This window comes from Debaryomyces fabryi (assembly GCF_001447935.2).
Source record: "Debaryomyces fabryi strain CBS 789 chromosome Unknown contig00008, whole genome shotgun sequence".
NCBI classification, from domain to species: Eukaryota; Fungi; Ascomycota; class Pichiomycetes; order Serinales; family Debaryomycetaceae; genus Debaryomyces; species Debaryomyces fabryi.
In genome coordinates, this window is record NW_015385434.1 from 122,223 (window position 1) to 138,233 (window position 16,011).

At 34.7% G+C, this 16,011-nt stretch overlaps 6 protein-coding genes across 6 annotated transcripts; 4 read left to right on the forward strand and 2 right to left on the reverse strand.

Moving 5' to 3' along the window:
* Nucleotides 1-79: 79 nt before the first annotated feature.
* Nucleotides 80-298, reverse strand: AC631_00710 (DNA-directed RNA polymerase core subunit; the record flags this gene model as incomplete). Its single annotated transcript, XM_015609540.1, has 1 exon — nt 80-298. One exon carries the CDS (start codon nt 296-298, stop codon nt 80-82), a length of 219 nt encoding a protein of 72 aa, XP_015469673.1.
* Nucleotides 299-510: 212 nt separating this feature from the next.
* NAN1 (Nan1p) lies at nt 511-3,078 on the forward strand (the record flags this gene model as incomplete). The annotated part of the gene is made up of 1 exon (XM_015609541.1): nt 511-3,078. One exon carries the CDS (start codon nt 511-513, stop codon nt 3,076-3,078), a length of 2,568 nt encoding a protein of 855 aa, XP_015469674.1.
* Nucleotides 3,079-3,207: 129 nt separating this feature from the next.
* AC631_00712 (dynamin-related GTPase) lies at nt 3,208-5,925 on the reverse strand (the record flags this gene model as incomplete). Its single annotated transcript, XM_015609542.1, has 1 exon — nt 3,208-5,925. One exon carries the CDS (start codon nt 5,923-5,925, stop codon nt 3,208-3,210), a length of 2,718 nt encoding a protein of 905 aa, XP_015469675.1.
* A 1,890-nt stretch (nt 5,926-7,815) lies between these two features.
* GLN1 (glutamate--ammonia ligase) lies at nt 7,816-8,928 on the forward strand (the record flags this gene model as incomplete). The annotated part of the gene is made up of 1 exon (XM_015609543.1): nt 7,816-8,928. One exon carries the CDS (start codon nt 7,816-7,818, stop codon nt 8,926-8,928), a length of 1,113 nt encoding a protein of 370 aa, XP_015469676.1.
* Nucleotides 8,929-9,586: 658 nt separating this feature from the next.
* Nucleotides 9,587-11,117, forward strand: VMA13 (H(+)-transporting V1 sector ATPase subunit H; the record flags this gene model as incomplete). The annotated part of the gene is made up of 2 exons (XM_015609544.1): nt 9,587-9,601; nt 9,693-11,117. The coding sequence occupies 2 exons, from the start codon at nt 9,587-9,589 to the stop codon at nt 11,115-11,117; spliced, it is 1,440 nt and encodes a 479-aa protein (XP_015469677.1).
* A 393-nt stretch (nt 11,118-11,510) lies between these two features.
* Nucleotides 11,511-15,539, forward strand: AC631_00715 (uncharacterized protein; the record flags this gene model as incomplete). The annotated part of the gene is made up of 1 exon (XM_015609545.1): nt 11,511-15,539. The coding sequence occupies one exon, from the start codon at nt 11,511-11,513 to the stop codon at nt 15,537-15,539; it is 4,029 nt and encodes a 1,342-aa protein (XP_015469678.1).
* Between the last annotated feature and the right edge of the window lie 472 nt (nt 15,540-16,011).

Consider the following 16,011-nt stretch of genomic DNA (forward strand, 5'->3'; position numbering starts at 1 on the left):
GACCTTGGAATGAAGTCGACATGACTCGTGTATGAATATGCACTATTATTGGATCATGACTCTTGATACAACACAATCATTAATTAACATCTTTCTTTTCTAACGGATTGTAACGCAAGAACTTTTCAATCAAATCGACGTGGGTTAATACCATTCTTCTACAACAATATCTTTGTAATTTCAATTTATCTAAAGCATCACCTTCAGTCATGGTATCATCTTGTAAATATTCTAAGTATGTTTCCCATTTGTCACCGACAACCTTACCACACGAGAAACAACGAACAGGGATAATCATTGTAGATATTAGTAGATGTATTCGTTTATTATCAAGGGTATTAATGTTCTTCTAGAGAAAAAATTTCAAATTTTGAATCTGACCTCTGGATCACGTGAACATCCTCATCGATCACAAAATTGAATTTTTTTCATAAATTTTGATTCTTACATTTAACATCCATCGGAAAGTTTTGTCGTTTAACTGAACTTACATACATAAGGATAGATAATATGACAGTTTCATCGAGCGACTGGTCATTGAATATGGCATCAGGTGGAAAGCCGGTATCTTTACCATATTCCTCGGCATCAGCATCAGTCTTTTCGCAAGATGGGCGCTACGATATAGTAATCTTATCATACCAAATAAGAGTTTACTTTGTTTCAACCCGTCAATGTATCAGAACGATAGATATAGATCTAAGTGATGTGGTAGATGTGAAGTTGGATGTTTTGAATAGCAGCCACATTGTTCTCTTTAAAAGTTCAGGTGAAATTGTTACATTAAACTGGAAAGACAAGATAAATGAACCAGTGGTCTCCACCGTTAATGTTGCAATGGAATGGCCAATATTGTCGGTAGCTGCAATTAGAGGTGACACATACTATGCTATAATTGGAAAGAAGGACAAAAAATCTAGTCCATCTCCACATACTCGACATGTTGTTAAAATTTCCAGAGATCAATTAAGTGTCCAAAATCTAGCAGAAATCAATAACGTTACGAAGTACGCTATTTCCTCCAATAGTCATAAATTAGCATTTTTAACTAGCAACCATGATATAATCCTTGTGAATTTGTCGTTTATTTCCCACCAAAACCATGACGACGAAGAACAGCCAGACTATACAGAATTGCCTCAGGAAACAATTCCATTCATATACAAGTCACCTGTAACTTCTTTGGCAGTCTCAAATGACTCTGTGGTTGCGATTGGTACTTCAGCAGGAGCTATTCAACTCTTATATGGAGGATTAACAACGGATAAGCCTCAGGGATTGTTGAAATGGCATATAGACCAAGTCAGATCTTTACAATTTACTCCAGACAATAATTATTTATTATCTGGTGGTATGGAAAAGGTGTTAGTTTTCTGGCAATTAGAAACAGGCAAAACTCAATTTTTACCAAGACTAAATGGTAGTATAGAAAGAATTTCTCTTGATAATAATAAAAATGATTATTATTCCTTGATGTTGAAAGTTTCATCTAGTGGATCCGATGTGGTTAATGATGAGGATACGTACGAAATTTTAGTCTTATCTGCTGTGGATTTGGTATCTAGATTGTCAATCAACAGCATCAGGCCTAAATTAGCGCATAATGTCAAACAGACATTATTGAAAACAAAAAAGAAATTTGCTAAGTCTGAATCTACATTTGATAAATCAAAGCTCAAGCATGATTACACTTCCATTTTTGAAATCCACCCAAAGACAAAGAATTTGTACTTCCCTAATGATGCTGTCATCCAGGCGTATGATTTGATTAAAAACGAACAAAGTTTTATTCAGACCGCTGCTCCATTATTGTCAACAGGTAAGGTTAGATCTGAAAATAAGTTATTAGATCCAACTATCTCGTTGTTATCATTCACTCAAGATGGTCACTGGATGTGCACATTCGATAGTATTTCTACTTCGGAAGTTGACAACTTATTATCCAAGAACGATAAGCAATATGCTTTGAAGTTTTGGAAATTCATTGAGTCATCATCTAAAAATGATTCTAACTCAACGAATAATGTAAATAATAAACAAGGTTATTGGGAATTATCAACAAAGATTATTGATCCTCATGGCAATTCGAATCCTATATTATCATTAACTCCAGCTCCATTGTCATATCATCAAGGTTTAGCATTTTTAACTGCTGATAATAAAGGTGGATTAAGAATATGGAGACCACGTATTCCTAAGGAGATTTATCAAACCGTCAAACAGGGAAATAATAAATTACAGCAGACAGCTTGGACTTTGAGGAAATCTAGACCGTGTGGTGCTTTAGTTTCTGATGCTATTGACACATGTTGGTCAGATGATGGATCGGTTATTATATTAGGACATGAGTGTTCTATAACAACATTTAACACACAGACATTCGAAGAAATTCCAAATGATTCCTTCAGAGTACCAGCTCTTTCCGGCTCTAGAATCAGATCTTTATCAATGTTAGATGATTATTTGATTGTTTTGTCTAAGACTAGAATTACCTCGTTCAACTTATTGTCTGGCGAATCTACAGACTTAGTTGCGAAGATAAATACTACAATCGGCGGAAGAAATTTGATTGCAATTGACCCAATCAAGAAGTTAATTTGCTTGGGGGTGAATTATTATAGTAGTATTGGCGATAACTTTGCAATTAAATCGAAAATTTTGGTTTTCAAACCAGACGAATTAACCCCCGTACATATTAGTCACCATAACCAAGGTATTTCATCTATACGTCAGTATCACTCATCGTTCATCTTTGTTGATTTAGATTCAAGAATTGGAATAATTTCTTCCACTAATGAAACCTTTGAGTCATCTAATGGATCAACTCAAGAATCTGATTTAGCAGGTGATATGAACAACATGTTACTCAATGCACAAGCTGCAGCAGATGTTATGACTAACCGTAATGTTTCTTTCAACACTGCTAATGGTAAACAATTATCAGATGATTTGGAGACAGACGACAGTGTGGAAATGAACAGAGCAATAGATGTGAACACCTTCCAACCTATGTTTGAAAACTTAGAAGGTGCTCAAATTGAGACATTGTTCGAACGTATTATGAAGATAATTAAATAAGTACATAGCATTGTATAGTCAACGCAGTATATTAAAAAAGTTGTATATTAATAAATTAAATAACATTCATCTCATTATTGACTATTACTACAGGTATACATTAGCACATTTGTACCAAAATTCAATTCATCAGCTTCTCCAGTTGAATAAGAAAGAATCTGATTTTTTATTACTATCTTCTTTATTCAACTGATTAATCTTATTTCTTTGAATTGCCAATACACCTTCAATTTTATTTAAAGCGGTTTCCAATAAATCCTTTCTTTCTTGCAATTCGATATGCTTTTTAATCTTAGGATCTTCTTTGGCAAAAGTTTCAATTTCCTCTTTAGATAAATTATTAAAGAATTTTAAGTCCAATTCTCTAGGGAAGTTATAATAAAAATCGCTTAATAATTCAACATTCAAGAACAATATTGCTGTAGACGTTAATTTTGTTGACGCTGCATCCAAGAATATCTCAGGACATTGATATTTGTTTTCTTTCTTTTTGCACTTTTTAGAATTCTTTACAAATTGATACCTCATCTTTAATAACGACAATCTATCTTTCAAAAAGATAGCATCCTGTCCCCTTTGGATCAAGTTTGGTGAAAATCCTAAGGCATCATTAGAATTAAAATCAATTTCAATTGTCTTTTGTTTATTTAACTTCTCCAAGTAAGCAATGACTTGTTGCAACTTTCTACCCCCAATCTGTTTCTTTAACAGCGAAAAAGCTTCATCACATTGCCTCATTTCTTCTTTCAAAAGATTAACAGCGTTTTCACGACTTGATTGCCATTCTCTATCTTCTATTTCAATTTCATATTTGTAAGGTTTAATGCAATTTTCTACTTGATCAGCCGTAGAGAAGTATTTGGCACTCAAAACTGATTTAGCTGCATCTCTTACTGCAGCCTTGGCCAATGGATGATTACGCAATTCAATGTTATCAACTAAATTTTCAATCTCAGTAATAATGGCATTAGTAACCAAGCTTGTTGATAACCTACCAATACCTAGTTTTGTTAAAGAATTTGTAGCCAAATCTAATTTCTTATGCCAATAAACGTCGTCATCAATATTACTGATGGCTGACAATTCTCTCAAGTCTGGTTCTACATTTATGTGACTGTCTTTCAAAGAAAATGGCTTATTCCAATACCTCTCTGCTAATAAATCCAAAACTTTTTGATCAATTTCATTTTTCAATAAAGATCTCAATTCACGACGGGAAAAGTTTTGGCTTAATTTTGTAGTGGATAACTTTAAAATATCAATATTATTAGCCAAATACATTTGCGGTGTTAAAGGACGGTCATTGAATTCAACTTTGAACTGATATGATGTTTCTTCCAATTCTTGCTGAATAGCATAATGGGTAGGTCTCAAGGACGCAGCCATTGACTTTTCCAATACTTTCATTAATTTCTTCTTCAAGTTGCGAGTGCCATTTACTGTTCCAAAAAATTCATCCTTATGTTCTTTTAAATAAGTGTGTTCAAAATTCTGCTGAGCTACAAAAGCTTGGTAGCCAGTAAGTTGCTTTCGAGAAAATATCCCACTAGAATGTTTCACGGGGTTGGGAGCCTTTGTTATCACACCAACATATCCCATCTTTAAAGGGTACTTTTTATTCACTAATATATTTCTTGCTCTTTCAGGCTCAACTAAATCTAACTTAGTTACAACTCCAATAGTTCTTTCACCACGAGGATCGGCCATTTTGGCTGCTCTAAGAGCTGCCGAGTTGGCCAAATCCACATCTGCCGCAGAAATAGCCAAAATTATATTAGGAGCTTCTAAATATTTATTGCATAATTGTCTAATTCTCTGCTTCAATTCAACAGGTTGGTCAGCTGCCTCTATCTGAATATAACCTGGTAAGTCAACTAATGATAAATCAGGAACCTTTGGTGATCTAATAGTGATCTGAATTGGATCATTTGAAATACATTCCAGTTCTGGGACAGCCATATTTAAATCAAAAAGAACCTTCTGCACCTGTTCAAAATCTGTCAAATTATGCATTTTCAAAGCAGGAAACTCGGCAGCTTCGCCTGCTGCATCAGGGGTGTTAATTAATGTTAATTCAATTGGTCTTCTAGTAACCATATTAGATCCCTTTGGTAAGAATTCTTGACCGACTATAGATTCTAATACAGACGATTTACCACTTGATTGGGAACCAATAACAACTATGGATGGCAATCTTAAACTGTCCGAATGATCAATGGTGGATAACAAATTCCTTATTTCAATCATTTGACGTGTTAAGGTTAACATCTCGTCGTCAGTTTCGTCATTTTCTAAGTCATCGTCGTCATCGTCATCAATTAATGTTTCTTCATCTTCGTAATCTTCTGTGTTGTCATCTTCTGCTGCTGTATCCGAATCTTCATCTGAGGAAAAGCCTACCGCTGCTGCTGTAGCCCCCACCGCCGTAGCAGTATCTCCTCCGTTACCTCCATCTCCACCACCCGACGTAGCATTCTCTCCACTGCTCATTCCTTTGAAGAAATCCCCAGTACTACTGAAAAACCCATCTGTGAAATCCTTTATTGTAGACAACTTATCTTGGGCATAATTCGATGCCTGATCTACTTTGTAAGCAACGTAAGATCCCCCTGCAGCAAATGTACCACCTATGTACGCTGGAACTTTACCCGCCCTAGCTATAATCTTTATAAATCCGATATTTCTTTTTGCCACCAATGACGCTGGGTTTATATGATTCTTTGCATGATGAGATGAAGTATTGGTTAATATCGAATAGCATCGGCTATTTATAGGGAAGGTAAATCTACTCCATGACTGTGCATTACGTGATAATATTCGAGATTTTGATATTGTCCTAAGTAGCATTTTTTAGCATTACCTTAGATAAACACCTTTGCTCGTTATGTATAAATTATGCTTGCAAGGAAGGTAAGTGCTTTTAGAAAGCACATACAATGTTGTGGCGAGACATACTCATAAATACAAAATAAATACATCCTGCAGATAATATGTGAAAAGATCAGCAATCAAAAAAAATGCCTCCTGCCAGAATTGAACTAGCGACCTTTGCATTACAAGTGCAACGCTCTACCACTAAGCTAAGGAGGCCCAGTGTGCAGAAATAACTTTTATATATAAATTTGAGTCATAAAAACATGTATACCGACTAGTGATCGACCACTTAATTTTCCTTTTCGGGACAAATGATAACAATCAACACTCTTAAATTCAGGAACTTCTTTTTAATACTAGATCTTAATGTCTTTGTATACGCCTGATCCATTTCATGCTTTAAACCTTTCATACTCTATTGGCATCTCGTCTACAATCTGACCAAAAAAAATTGGGTCATTCGATTTCAATGCACTAACACGCCATGTGCTTCCATTTGAGTCCATATCGTAATTATCTATGTAAAACTGGATTTTGTCTTTCCCCGTCCTAATGTTTAGACCTAGCTCTATGCTAGACACATTAGTGGTACCCAAAAACCGAAGATTTCAACTTCACGCTTATCGCTCATTTCTGTTATTATTTCGCATTCAGCCACAAGTCTTATCTCCTGAAGGGTTATTCGCAGCCTTTTCTCCCCACGTCTCTATATATGTCCCAAACATCAGACATGTTGTATCTACACTGACTCATACATTAGAGCGACCAAAACACCCAGAGCTATTCTCCTACAGCATGTCATGAAAGGGCTGCGAAAGATAGGTTTTCTACAGCTCGCTTAGTGCTGATCACACATGCTCTTCTTTTGCTAAAAATCGCACTATCGGAACATTGTCCAACACGATTTATGTACCTCTGAAAGTGATTTTCCTTACGGCAAGTCCATGTTCTCTGTCAAGCCGTGCTACGTTTCCCTTTTTCCTTTCATCCTTATACCCCGTACTATAGATAAACGCTGATTATAATCAACCAATTTATTGGCCAAATTTCCGTCCTGTATATAATACAAACTGCGGAATCGATAATCCGACTGGAACGAATGGACAGGCGGAACATATTTACCAGAATTAGATATATTATCCACAGACCAAAATGGCTATAGATATATCAATAATTCTTCTACTATACACAGAAATAACCTTATAGAACAGCATGATCACAAATACCTGTCTCACTTCCAGCATTCAAATGACGGCTCTACAGAGTACGCTGCACCCTTCTGAACATTTTGGACCCGCCCAAGGGACTATCGATCTAATAAATTTAGCACGCGCAGGATCCGACCAAGAGGAACTGCTGTCTTATCCGCACCTCTCCAACGCTAATCGTTTACCGGGCTCAAGCCCCCTTAAACCGGAAGTAGAGATATCACACCCTCTGATTGGCTGTGATAACGGAAAAGCTCTTGTGATGGATATGAACCTTCGCTTATGCTAATTCCAAGACTTTACTATCGGGACACAAATTTCTTTTTTGCTCACCGAAGCATTATCTGTCATTTTGGGAATCAATATATATATAGTCTACGGTAGCAACTATTCCCAAATTGAATAAATTACAGAATCTATCTTTTTTCAATAGAAACAGATAATTTTGCTTCAATAAATTCAATTCAAACTTAGGTTAGAATAGAATAACATTCAATTAACAAAAAAATAAATTAGTGTTCTAGTATCTTTTACCAGACACAAAACAAAACTAAGAAGACGCATACTTAAAATCTTCTTGTCATAAATAGTTGTTCAAAGCCTGCTTAACAACAAAATTAATATAAACCACAATATAATATAATACATCATAAAAATGGTATCTATTACAGAACAAACTGCTATTTTAGCTAAATATTTGGATCTTTCTCAAAACGGTAAAGTTTTAGCCGAATACGTGTGGATTGATGCTGAAGGTAACTCTAGGTCTAAGTGTAAAACTTTAGACAAGAAGCCATCTTCAGTTGAAGATTTACCAGAATGGAACTTTGACGGTTCTTCTACCGGTCAAGCTCCAGGTCACGATTCCGATGTGTATTTGAGACCAGTTGCATTCTACCCAGATCCATTCAGAAAGGGTGAAAACATCATTGTTTTAACTGAGTGTTGGAACAACGACGGGACACCAAATAAATTTAACCACAGACATGAATCAGCTAAGTTAATGAAGGCTCACGCTGACGAAGAAGTTTGGTTCGGTTTAGAACAAGAATACACCTTGTTTGACCAATTTGATCAACCATACGCATGGCCAAAGGGTGGTTTCCCAGCCCCACAAGGTCCTTACTACTGTGGTGTTGGTACTGGTAAGGTTTATGCTAGAGACCTTATTGAAGCTCACTACAGAGCTTGTCTTCATGCTGGTATTGATATCTCCGGTATCAACGCTGAAGTCATGCCATCTCAATGGGAATTCCAAGTCGGTCCTTGTGAAGGTATCAAAATGGGTGATGAATTATGGATTGCTCGTTACTTATTACAAAGAGTCGCCGAAGAATTTGGTGTCAAGGTTTCTTTCCATCCAAAGCCTTTGAAAGGTGAATGGAACGGTGCTGGTTGTCACACTAATGTTTCCACTAAGTCTATGAGAATACCGGGTGGTATGAAGAGTATAGAAGTTGCTTTATCTAAATTAGCCAAGAGACATAAAGAACACATGTTATTATACGGTGCTGATAATGAACAAAGATTAACTGGTCGTCATGAAACTGCTTCTATTGAAGCTTTCTCATCTGGTGTTGCTAACAGAGGTGCTTCTGTTAGAATCCCAAGAGCTGTTGCCAAGGAAGGTTATGGTTACTTCGAAGATAGAAGACCTGCTTCCAACATAGATCCTTACTTGGTTACCGGTATTATGGTTGAAACCATTTGTGGTTCTATTCCTGATGCTGATATGTTCAAAGAATATGCTAGAGAATCATCTGATTAAGTTTAATAATAATCCTCCACCCTATAACTTAGAGTTTCATTTCCAGACGTTTTCTTTTTAAGCAAAAGTTTATCTTATTAATTTGTGATTTCATGTCCTTTTTACGCTTGTATTTAGCCTAAATTTTTATATAATAATTTACGTTAAATTAATTCTGTTACGCATTATCTTCAATCTTCAATAGCTTTCGTACTATGAATCTATGAATCTGAAGGAACTTATGATGAAAAATTTTTATGAATAATAATAATACAATGCAATATACTATTTAGTATACACTATAAATCGAAAAGGAAACAGAAAGCCGGTCTAGTATAGTGGTCAGTACACATCGTTGTGGCCGATGAAACCCAAGTTCGATTCCTGGGACCGGCATTGTTTTTTTAACACCTTAATGATAGTTTCAATCTAGTTTACCACTTATCATTGACGATACATAATCTACAGTAGATATCTCCTTGGTAAATATTATATAATATCAAAGCTGGATCCTTTATAAATAGTTTGAAATCATATTTGATTGTTGTTTTCAGCAAAATTAAATATGGAAGAAAGTCGTGTACGATAAATTTCGAAAAACATCTATCATAGTTTATTCAATTATCAGTAAATAGCCTGGTCAGTTTTATATCAAGTAATAATAATCCCATATATCAATATGACAGTGGAATTTGTATGTATATAATTATCAATCGGCGATTGAGATTAATTTAGGATTCAATTGCTAAACCAATTACAAGGCAACATTCAACTAACGTTCTTAGAATCCCTTAATTATTGATATTAACCACTTATCCGATTGTAAAAAAATCATTAAAGAAAGAATTATCCCTTGGGAAGGATTAGCAAGAGCCGATGTCATTAGTGAAGATGATGCGAACCTTATCAAGATATTAGAGAAGCAATCACCTGAAAACAAAAGATCTACTGTTTTATCAGAGCTTCAATTATACACCAATACAATTTTAAATTTATTAAATAAATTGGAAATCAATTCGAGAGATGATGTATTGAAAAATGTTTTGGTATTGATTAATGACTTATTATTGGAATTGCCTAACCAAGAGTTTATTGATTCAGCGTTGGCTTTAACTAAATTAGATCAGTCCTTACCGTTTTATCCCTTTTTAAAGCACACTCAAAACAATGATGTAATTATCAAAGCTTTGTGTTTGTACAACTTGACTATATTATTAACTAAAGCAAACTACCAAGATAGACATCTTAAAGTCGATAAGGAAATTTTAATTCAAGTCTTTGAGCTTTTATCATCGGATTCCTTCATCGGCAATAGTCAAGATTTAAATTTGCAAATAATCGGTATCCAATTATTGCAAGAATTGATTATTTTAAAACCTTTCAAAAAGGTTTATCAAGAGACTCATTTGATTGCAAACTTTAAACCAATTAATCAATTAATTACTTTTCAAATTAAAAGACCAAACTCATCAAATTTACAATTACTTTATAACTTTTTATTAACTACTTGGATTTTATCGTTTAGTCCACAAATTAGTCGTGTTTTGGTTCATCACTATCCAGAGTTAATTGGAAGTCTATTGACAATTTCAAAGGATTCTATCAAGTTGAAAATTGTCAGAATGTCTGTTTCGATTTTGAAAAACTTTATCTCTTTGGCCGTGTCTAGCAATGAACAATTTAAGACCATAAAATTAGTGTTATTCCATGATGGATTAAATTCAATCAAGCTTCTACAAGAAAGGAAATTTGCCTCTAATGGAAGTGACGAGGAATTATCCAATGATTTAAATTACTTGTATGATACCTTGTCAGAAATTGTGAATAATAAGTTAACTTCATTCGACGAGTATTTGACAGAATTAGAGAATCCAAATTTGATATCATGGTCTTCTCCAACTCATAAATCGGAGCAATTCTGGATACAAAATTCAGGAAAGTTCAAAGATTCGTCTTTTAAGTTGACAAAAAAATTATTTGATACTTTATCTTCGAGTAACCAAAATGATACCATAAAGGTTATTTTGTTGAATGATTTGCAATTCTTGATTAAGAACTTAGGAGATGATCTCATTAACTTCATTAACAATGAGAAAAATGGTCAGTACAAATTATTGATTATGAATTACTTGGAAGGTAGTATTGGTAATAATGAATTAAAATATGAAGCCTTGAAAACAATTCAGTTGTTGGTTGGTCATAACTTTTAACAGTATGTGCGTTCTTCCCATACATCAAATTGTGATTGACTGCCCAATTTTTTAGTTCTACGTCATTTTCTCATCATAATTTAGTCAATAAAGGCTTTGTATACTTGATATATATATATATTTAAATTGTTTAACTATTTTATAAATTACTAAGGAATCACGTAGATCAGATAAGTTCGCAAAAAAAACATCATCAACGGTGATACATATATTTTCTGCAAAATAATACTTTGAACAACGATTACCATCCTTCGAGTATAACAGTTTGATATAGCTTGTCTATCTGTACCATAGATTATTTGTATTATAACCTTTCAAATCTTCATATCCAATTTCGACATATATTTATCTACGGATCATAAGATCATAAAGAAAATAATAACATGAATTATAATGCCTCCAAAAGTGAATGAATCTATGCAATACAGAGAGAATCGATTGGAAACATTTCAAAATGGTTCTTTTCAGTACAAATCAAAGCAAAAACGGTATTGGACGCATCGTGTACCTGATATTGTACAATTGGTAGATTGTGGTTTCTACTTCACCCCAACGAAAATAAATAATGACCAAATAACGTGTGTCTGTTGCAGAAAGAAAGAAACGAACGTGGAAGGAATAACGAATATTGCTGATTACCATCTAACCAATAATCCTCTGTGTCCCTTGGCTCTAATTATATCGTCGCAGATAAACCATTTGTCAAATAATATTCAAGATTTTTGGCGGCATCAACCTTCAAAGTTCAGCAATCCTTTGAGTAAAGAGTCAATTGACTTAAGAAAAAAAACTTTTGGCAAGCATTGGAAATTTGATCAAAATAAGGCGTCTGCAACAACTAGTACAAGTTTAGCGAAAGCTGGGTTCTACTATTGCCCACTAAGATACGGAAATGATAGAGTGCAATGTGTTTACTGTAATTGCTCATTAGATACATGGCTACCTGATGATATTCCAATAGAAGAACACAAGAATAATTCCAACGGACCGTGTTATTTCTTGGAGATCGTTGACGAATATAAGCCCAGATCAAGATCTAATTCTAAGTCATTGCAGGATGCTGAAATCAAACAAACAGTTGAGAAGAAAGAAGACAATTTAGATATAAATAGAGCCCATAAGACTAAACCTACAGAATCCGGTAATGAGAGTCTAATCATTCTGTTCCATGATGATTCTATGTCGGATGATTCTGAAGACACCAATGTAACCATCGCTCTGTCTAGAAAGAAAATACTTGAAGATTCACCGAAGAAAATAAAAAAAAAATCTTCTTCAAATAATTCCAAATATAAATCTCTTTCTCAGGAAGAAACAGCTATATTAGAAGGTGAGAATGAATATCAAAGTGATGACTATCAAGACCACAATATTTCAATCGATGAGTCGGTTGATATAAGTAGTGGGCGCATGACTAGGTCCAAACGTAGGATACTTGCTCGTGAATCCAAAAAAGGCTCTCAAATACAGAGCGATCCAAACGAAGAACAGTTAGGAAGAGATGACAATAGTGACAGCATGGCATACGATCAGAAAAAGGAGATAGCTGGAAATCAAGAGTTCACCTATCAAAACTCCCGTCCACTAGAAGAAGAAGATGAAAAGGAAGTAGAAAAGGAAGAAGAAGAAATATCAGGTAGCGACAATGAAAATGTCGTTAGCATTAATAAGGAATACGATATAGCAGATCGTAGTAAACAAATTGACTTAGATAGAGAAGAAGAACTTAAAAATGGAAAAATGTCCTTTACAGAGAATAATGTTAAAACTGAACTCTCAGAAGACTATTCGAGCAATGACAAAGAATTTGCAAAAGCTGAACTTGCAAGAGATCGAAATACTTCTGAGATACAAAACGGTATGAAATCTCCTCAGAAGCTTGTTAGAAATGAAAAGAAAACCGTGGAAATTAATCATATAGATGATATCAAGGATGATGATGACGATGGTGACGATGATGACGATGATGACGATGATGACGACAATACTAAAGATGCATACCAACTGGGTTCCGATGATTTAAACGAATTTGGTGATGATTCATATAATGAGAGTGAAACCAATCCTTCTGATAGTCCGAACCGTTCGCTTGTGGTTAAAAAACCAGAAATAAAACACAGGAAAAATCGTAGACACAAATCACGAAGAAATGAGTTAGTAGATGAGTCTATCAGCAGTCGTACTAGGCGGGGAAATAGATCTAACAGAACCCGGAAACTAAAGGTTGAGATGAAAAGATTAAAAAATGGCAATTCTGATGCAACTTTTAATAATATCGATGAAGATTCTGGCTCAAACATGAATTCTAGTTTCCAAACGGAAAGTAGTGATGATGCTGATTATCATTTATCAGAAAATAAAGAATTTGAAATATCAGAAGCAGCACCCCAAAAAATAAATGAAAATGCTTCAAAAGAAAAATTGAAGAAACGGAGTCGTAAAGAATTGATAGATAACGTATCCTTCGATGATGAAAGATTTAAACAGATCCTTGAGTCACCTAAGAAATCTAAGAAACTAAAAATTTCCGATAAGAGATATTCGCCATCGCCTCCTATATATGATTTGTCAAACCAAAACATAGGTGATTACGAAGAAGATAATATTCAGTTTCTCGAAAATGATATCAGGCCTGCGATCAGAAATGGTCCTATAATAAAACCTGAGCAGTCCACTGAAAAGGCACTGACAGCTTCACTCGTTTTAAGCACGTTGAATTCAGGTTCACAGAGAAAATCTAACCCTAAAAGATCAAAGCTATTAAACAAATCCGTAGGGCAAAATAAATCCAAGAAAAATAATAACAATATTTTAGATATGTCGTTTGATGATTCATCGAATGATATTTTCGATAATGATTCCGGGCCATTTACATTTGATATTAGAAATCCCTTGTCTAAACCTTCACAGAACGATATTGGTGAAAATAACAATATAGAAGTTACTGACACTATCTATACAGATCAAGAGTCTGGGATTGATTTTTCAAAAGAGGAAGTTGAGAATTCGCCTGTTAATGATGTTTTACCGTCCGATATTTCAGTGTCGTCAGATATTCAGAATGAAGTGGTAAGCAACAAAGTCTATGACGAAGAGGTAACAGAGTCTTTCAAACTCTTTGACCTATCTAAAGGAGATCAAGATTTCTCAAAGGTTGAAGATATGGAAGAGCTTAGTTCACAGGAGATTGACGATATCAGTCCAAACAGAGAAGAGGTTGCCATCGAAGATACATATATGGATGTGGAACATGCCATAGATGATAAATCTTCGCTGCTAGTGAATACTACCGCTTCTGTTAAAGACTCGACCAGAGTCCTGAAAAAAAGTCCCAGGCCGCTTGAAGATGACAGTGTTATTTTGTCAGACAAGCCTGATATACCAACGACCATATCAAGGTCTAACAAACCTTTAACTGATGATTCACCTCTAAAGGATAATGTGGAATCTCTAGTAGTGAAGTCCCCACAAGAGAAGGTCCAGCAAAGCCTAGAAGACACATACCAGAGCACATATAATAAAGAGGAACTTTTGGACAATAATAACAGATATGATAAAAGTGACCCTAACGAGCTTTCAAAAGTGGAGAAATCGTATGATGTGAAAGTATCACCCTCAACTAATGATATGGAACAAAATGAAACAAGCCCAACAGTCAATGGACTGCAACAAAAAATTCGCAGTGGGAGACCGGGTTCTCAGTCGGCTTACGATGATTATATTCAAGATATGGAAGAAATAAAGAATGGAATGAGATCGTCCAATGCATTTTCAAGTCCAACAAGAGCGTCTACAAAAGCAGAACAAATGGATAATTCAGAGGGAACTGTGAAAATTAATCATACTCAAATTCCGGTCAAACAAGAAGTTAGCCTGTTTTTGAGTGGAAAAGAAGCAGATTCCATCGCTTTTGAGCCAGATTCAGATGATGATAAATCAGACAATGATAGAATGGTAAAAAAAAGAGTTTCGAAATCTTTTCAAGCTCGTACGTCGCTTAATGCAATCGATAGATTTTCTGGAAACTTCGCTAATCTTTTAGAATCAAGCACACCCGAGAAAAAAGAGAAACCTGATCTTCTGCATGCACCTAAAGAACTACAAGGTCCGTTAAAATGGGTTCCTGTATCGTTATCCAATCTTTTAGATAATCTTCAAAACATGGAAGCTGCTTCGGAGTATTTGAACAAAAGTTTAAATTCGAAATATGATCTACATGATGATTACGATGGTGAACTAACAAATTTGATATCCAGCATGCCTGAAGATGAAGAAAATATGACCATACAAGAATGGGTAAAGCACAATGCAACAAATTGTCATAAGTTAGCTAAACAAACATGCAATGAAATGATTGAAGCTTTCAGAGCTGAGTCTTTGAGGGCTATAAAAACCCTTGAACAAATGCCTACTAGTGATTAATATTGACAAATTTTGACAGAATAAAATGTATGCACAGAACTAATAGAAAATTCCCATTACCCATTAATATCCCTAATTAATTCATATACGCCATCGTTATTTGCGAATACCTTACCTGCTTTCAGACATTAAATTCATCGTAATGCACCAATAGAATGAATTCCATCAAGAGATGTTGAATTTGCGTACTTCGAACTGTAAATACTTGAAATCGATATTCAATTTTGTGATTTTCTTGCACTTTTTTTGATAATTATATAAACATTCATATTCTGTATTCCTTGGCGAATGATTTTGTAGAACAAATCTAATAATGGATCCTCCGTTGGATGGTAATTGTATTTCAGTTTAACAGCTAAAAGGCAGATAGTTCGGTGCATTATTATATGCAGTATTCATCCTTTCGATGAATCGTCACTTCTACGGCTACCATAAAGTCAATCTTATCAACTTTACCAAGGTAAAACGATTA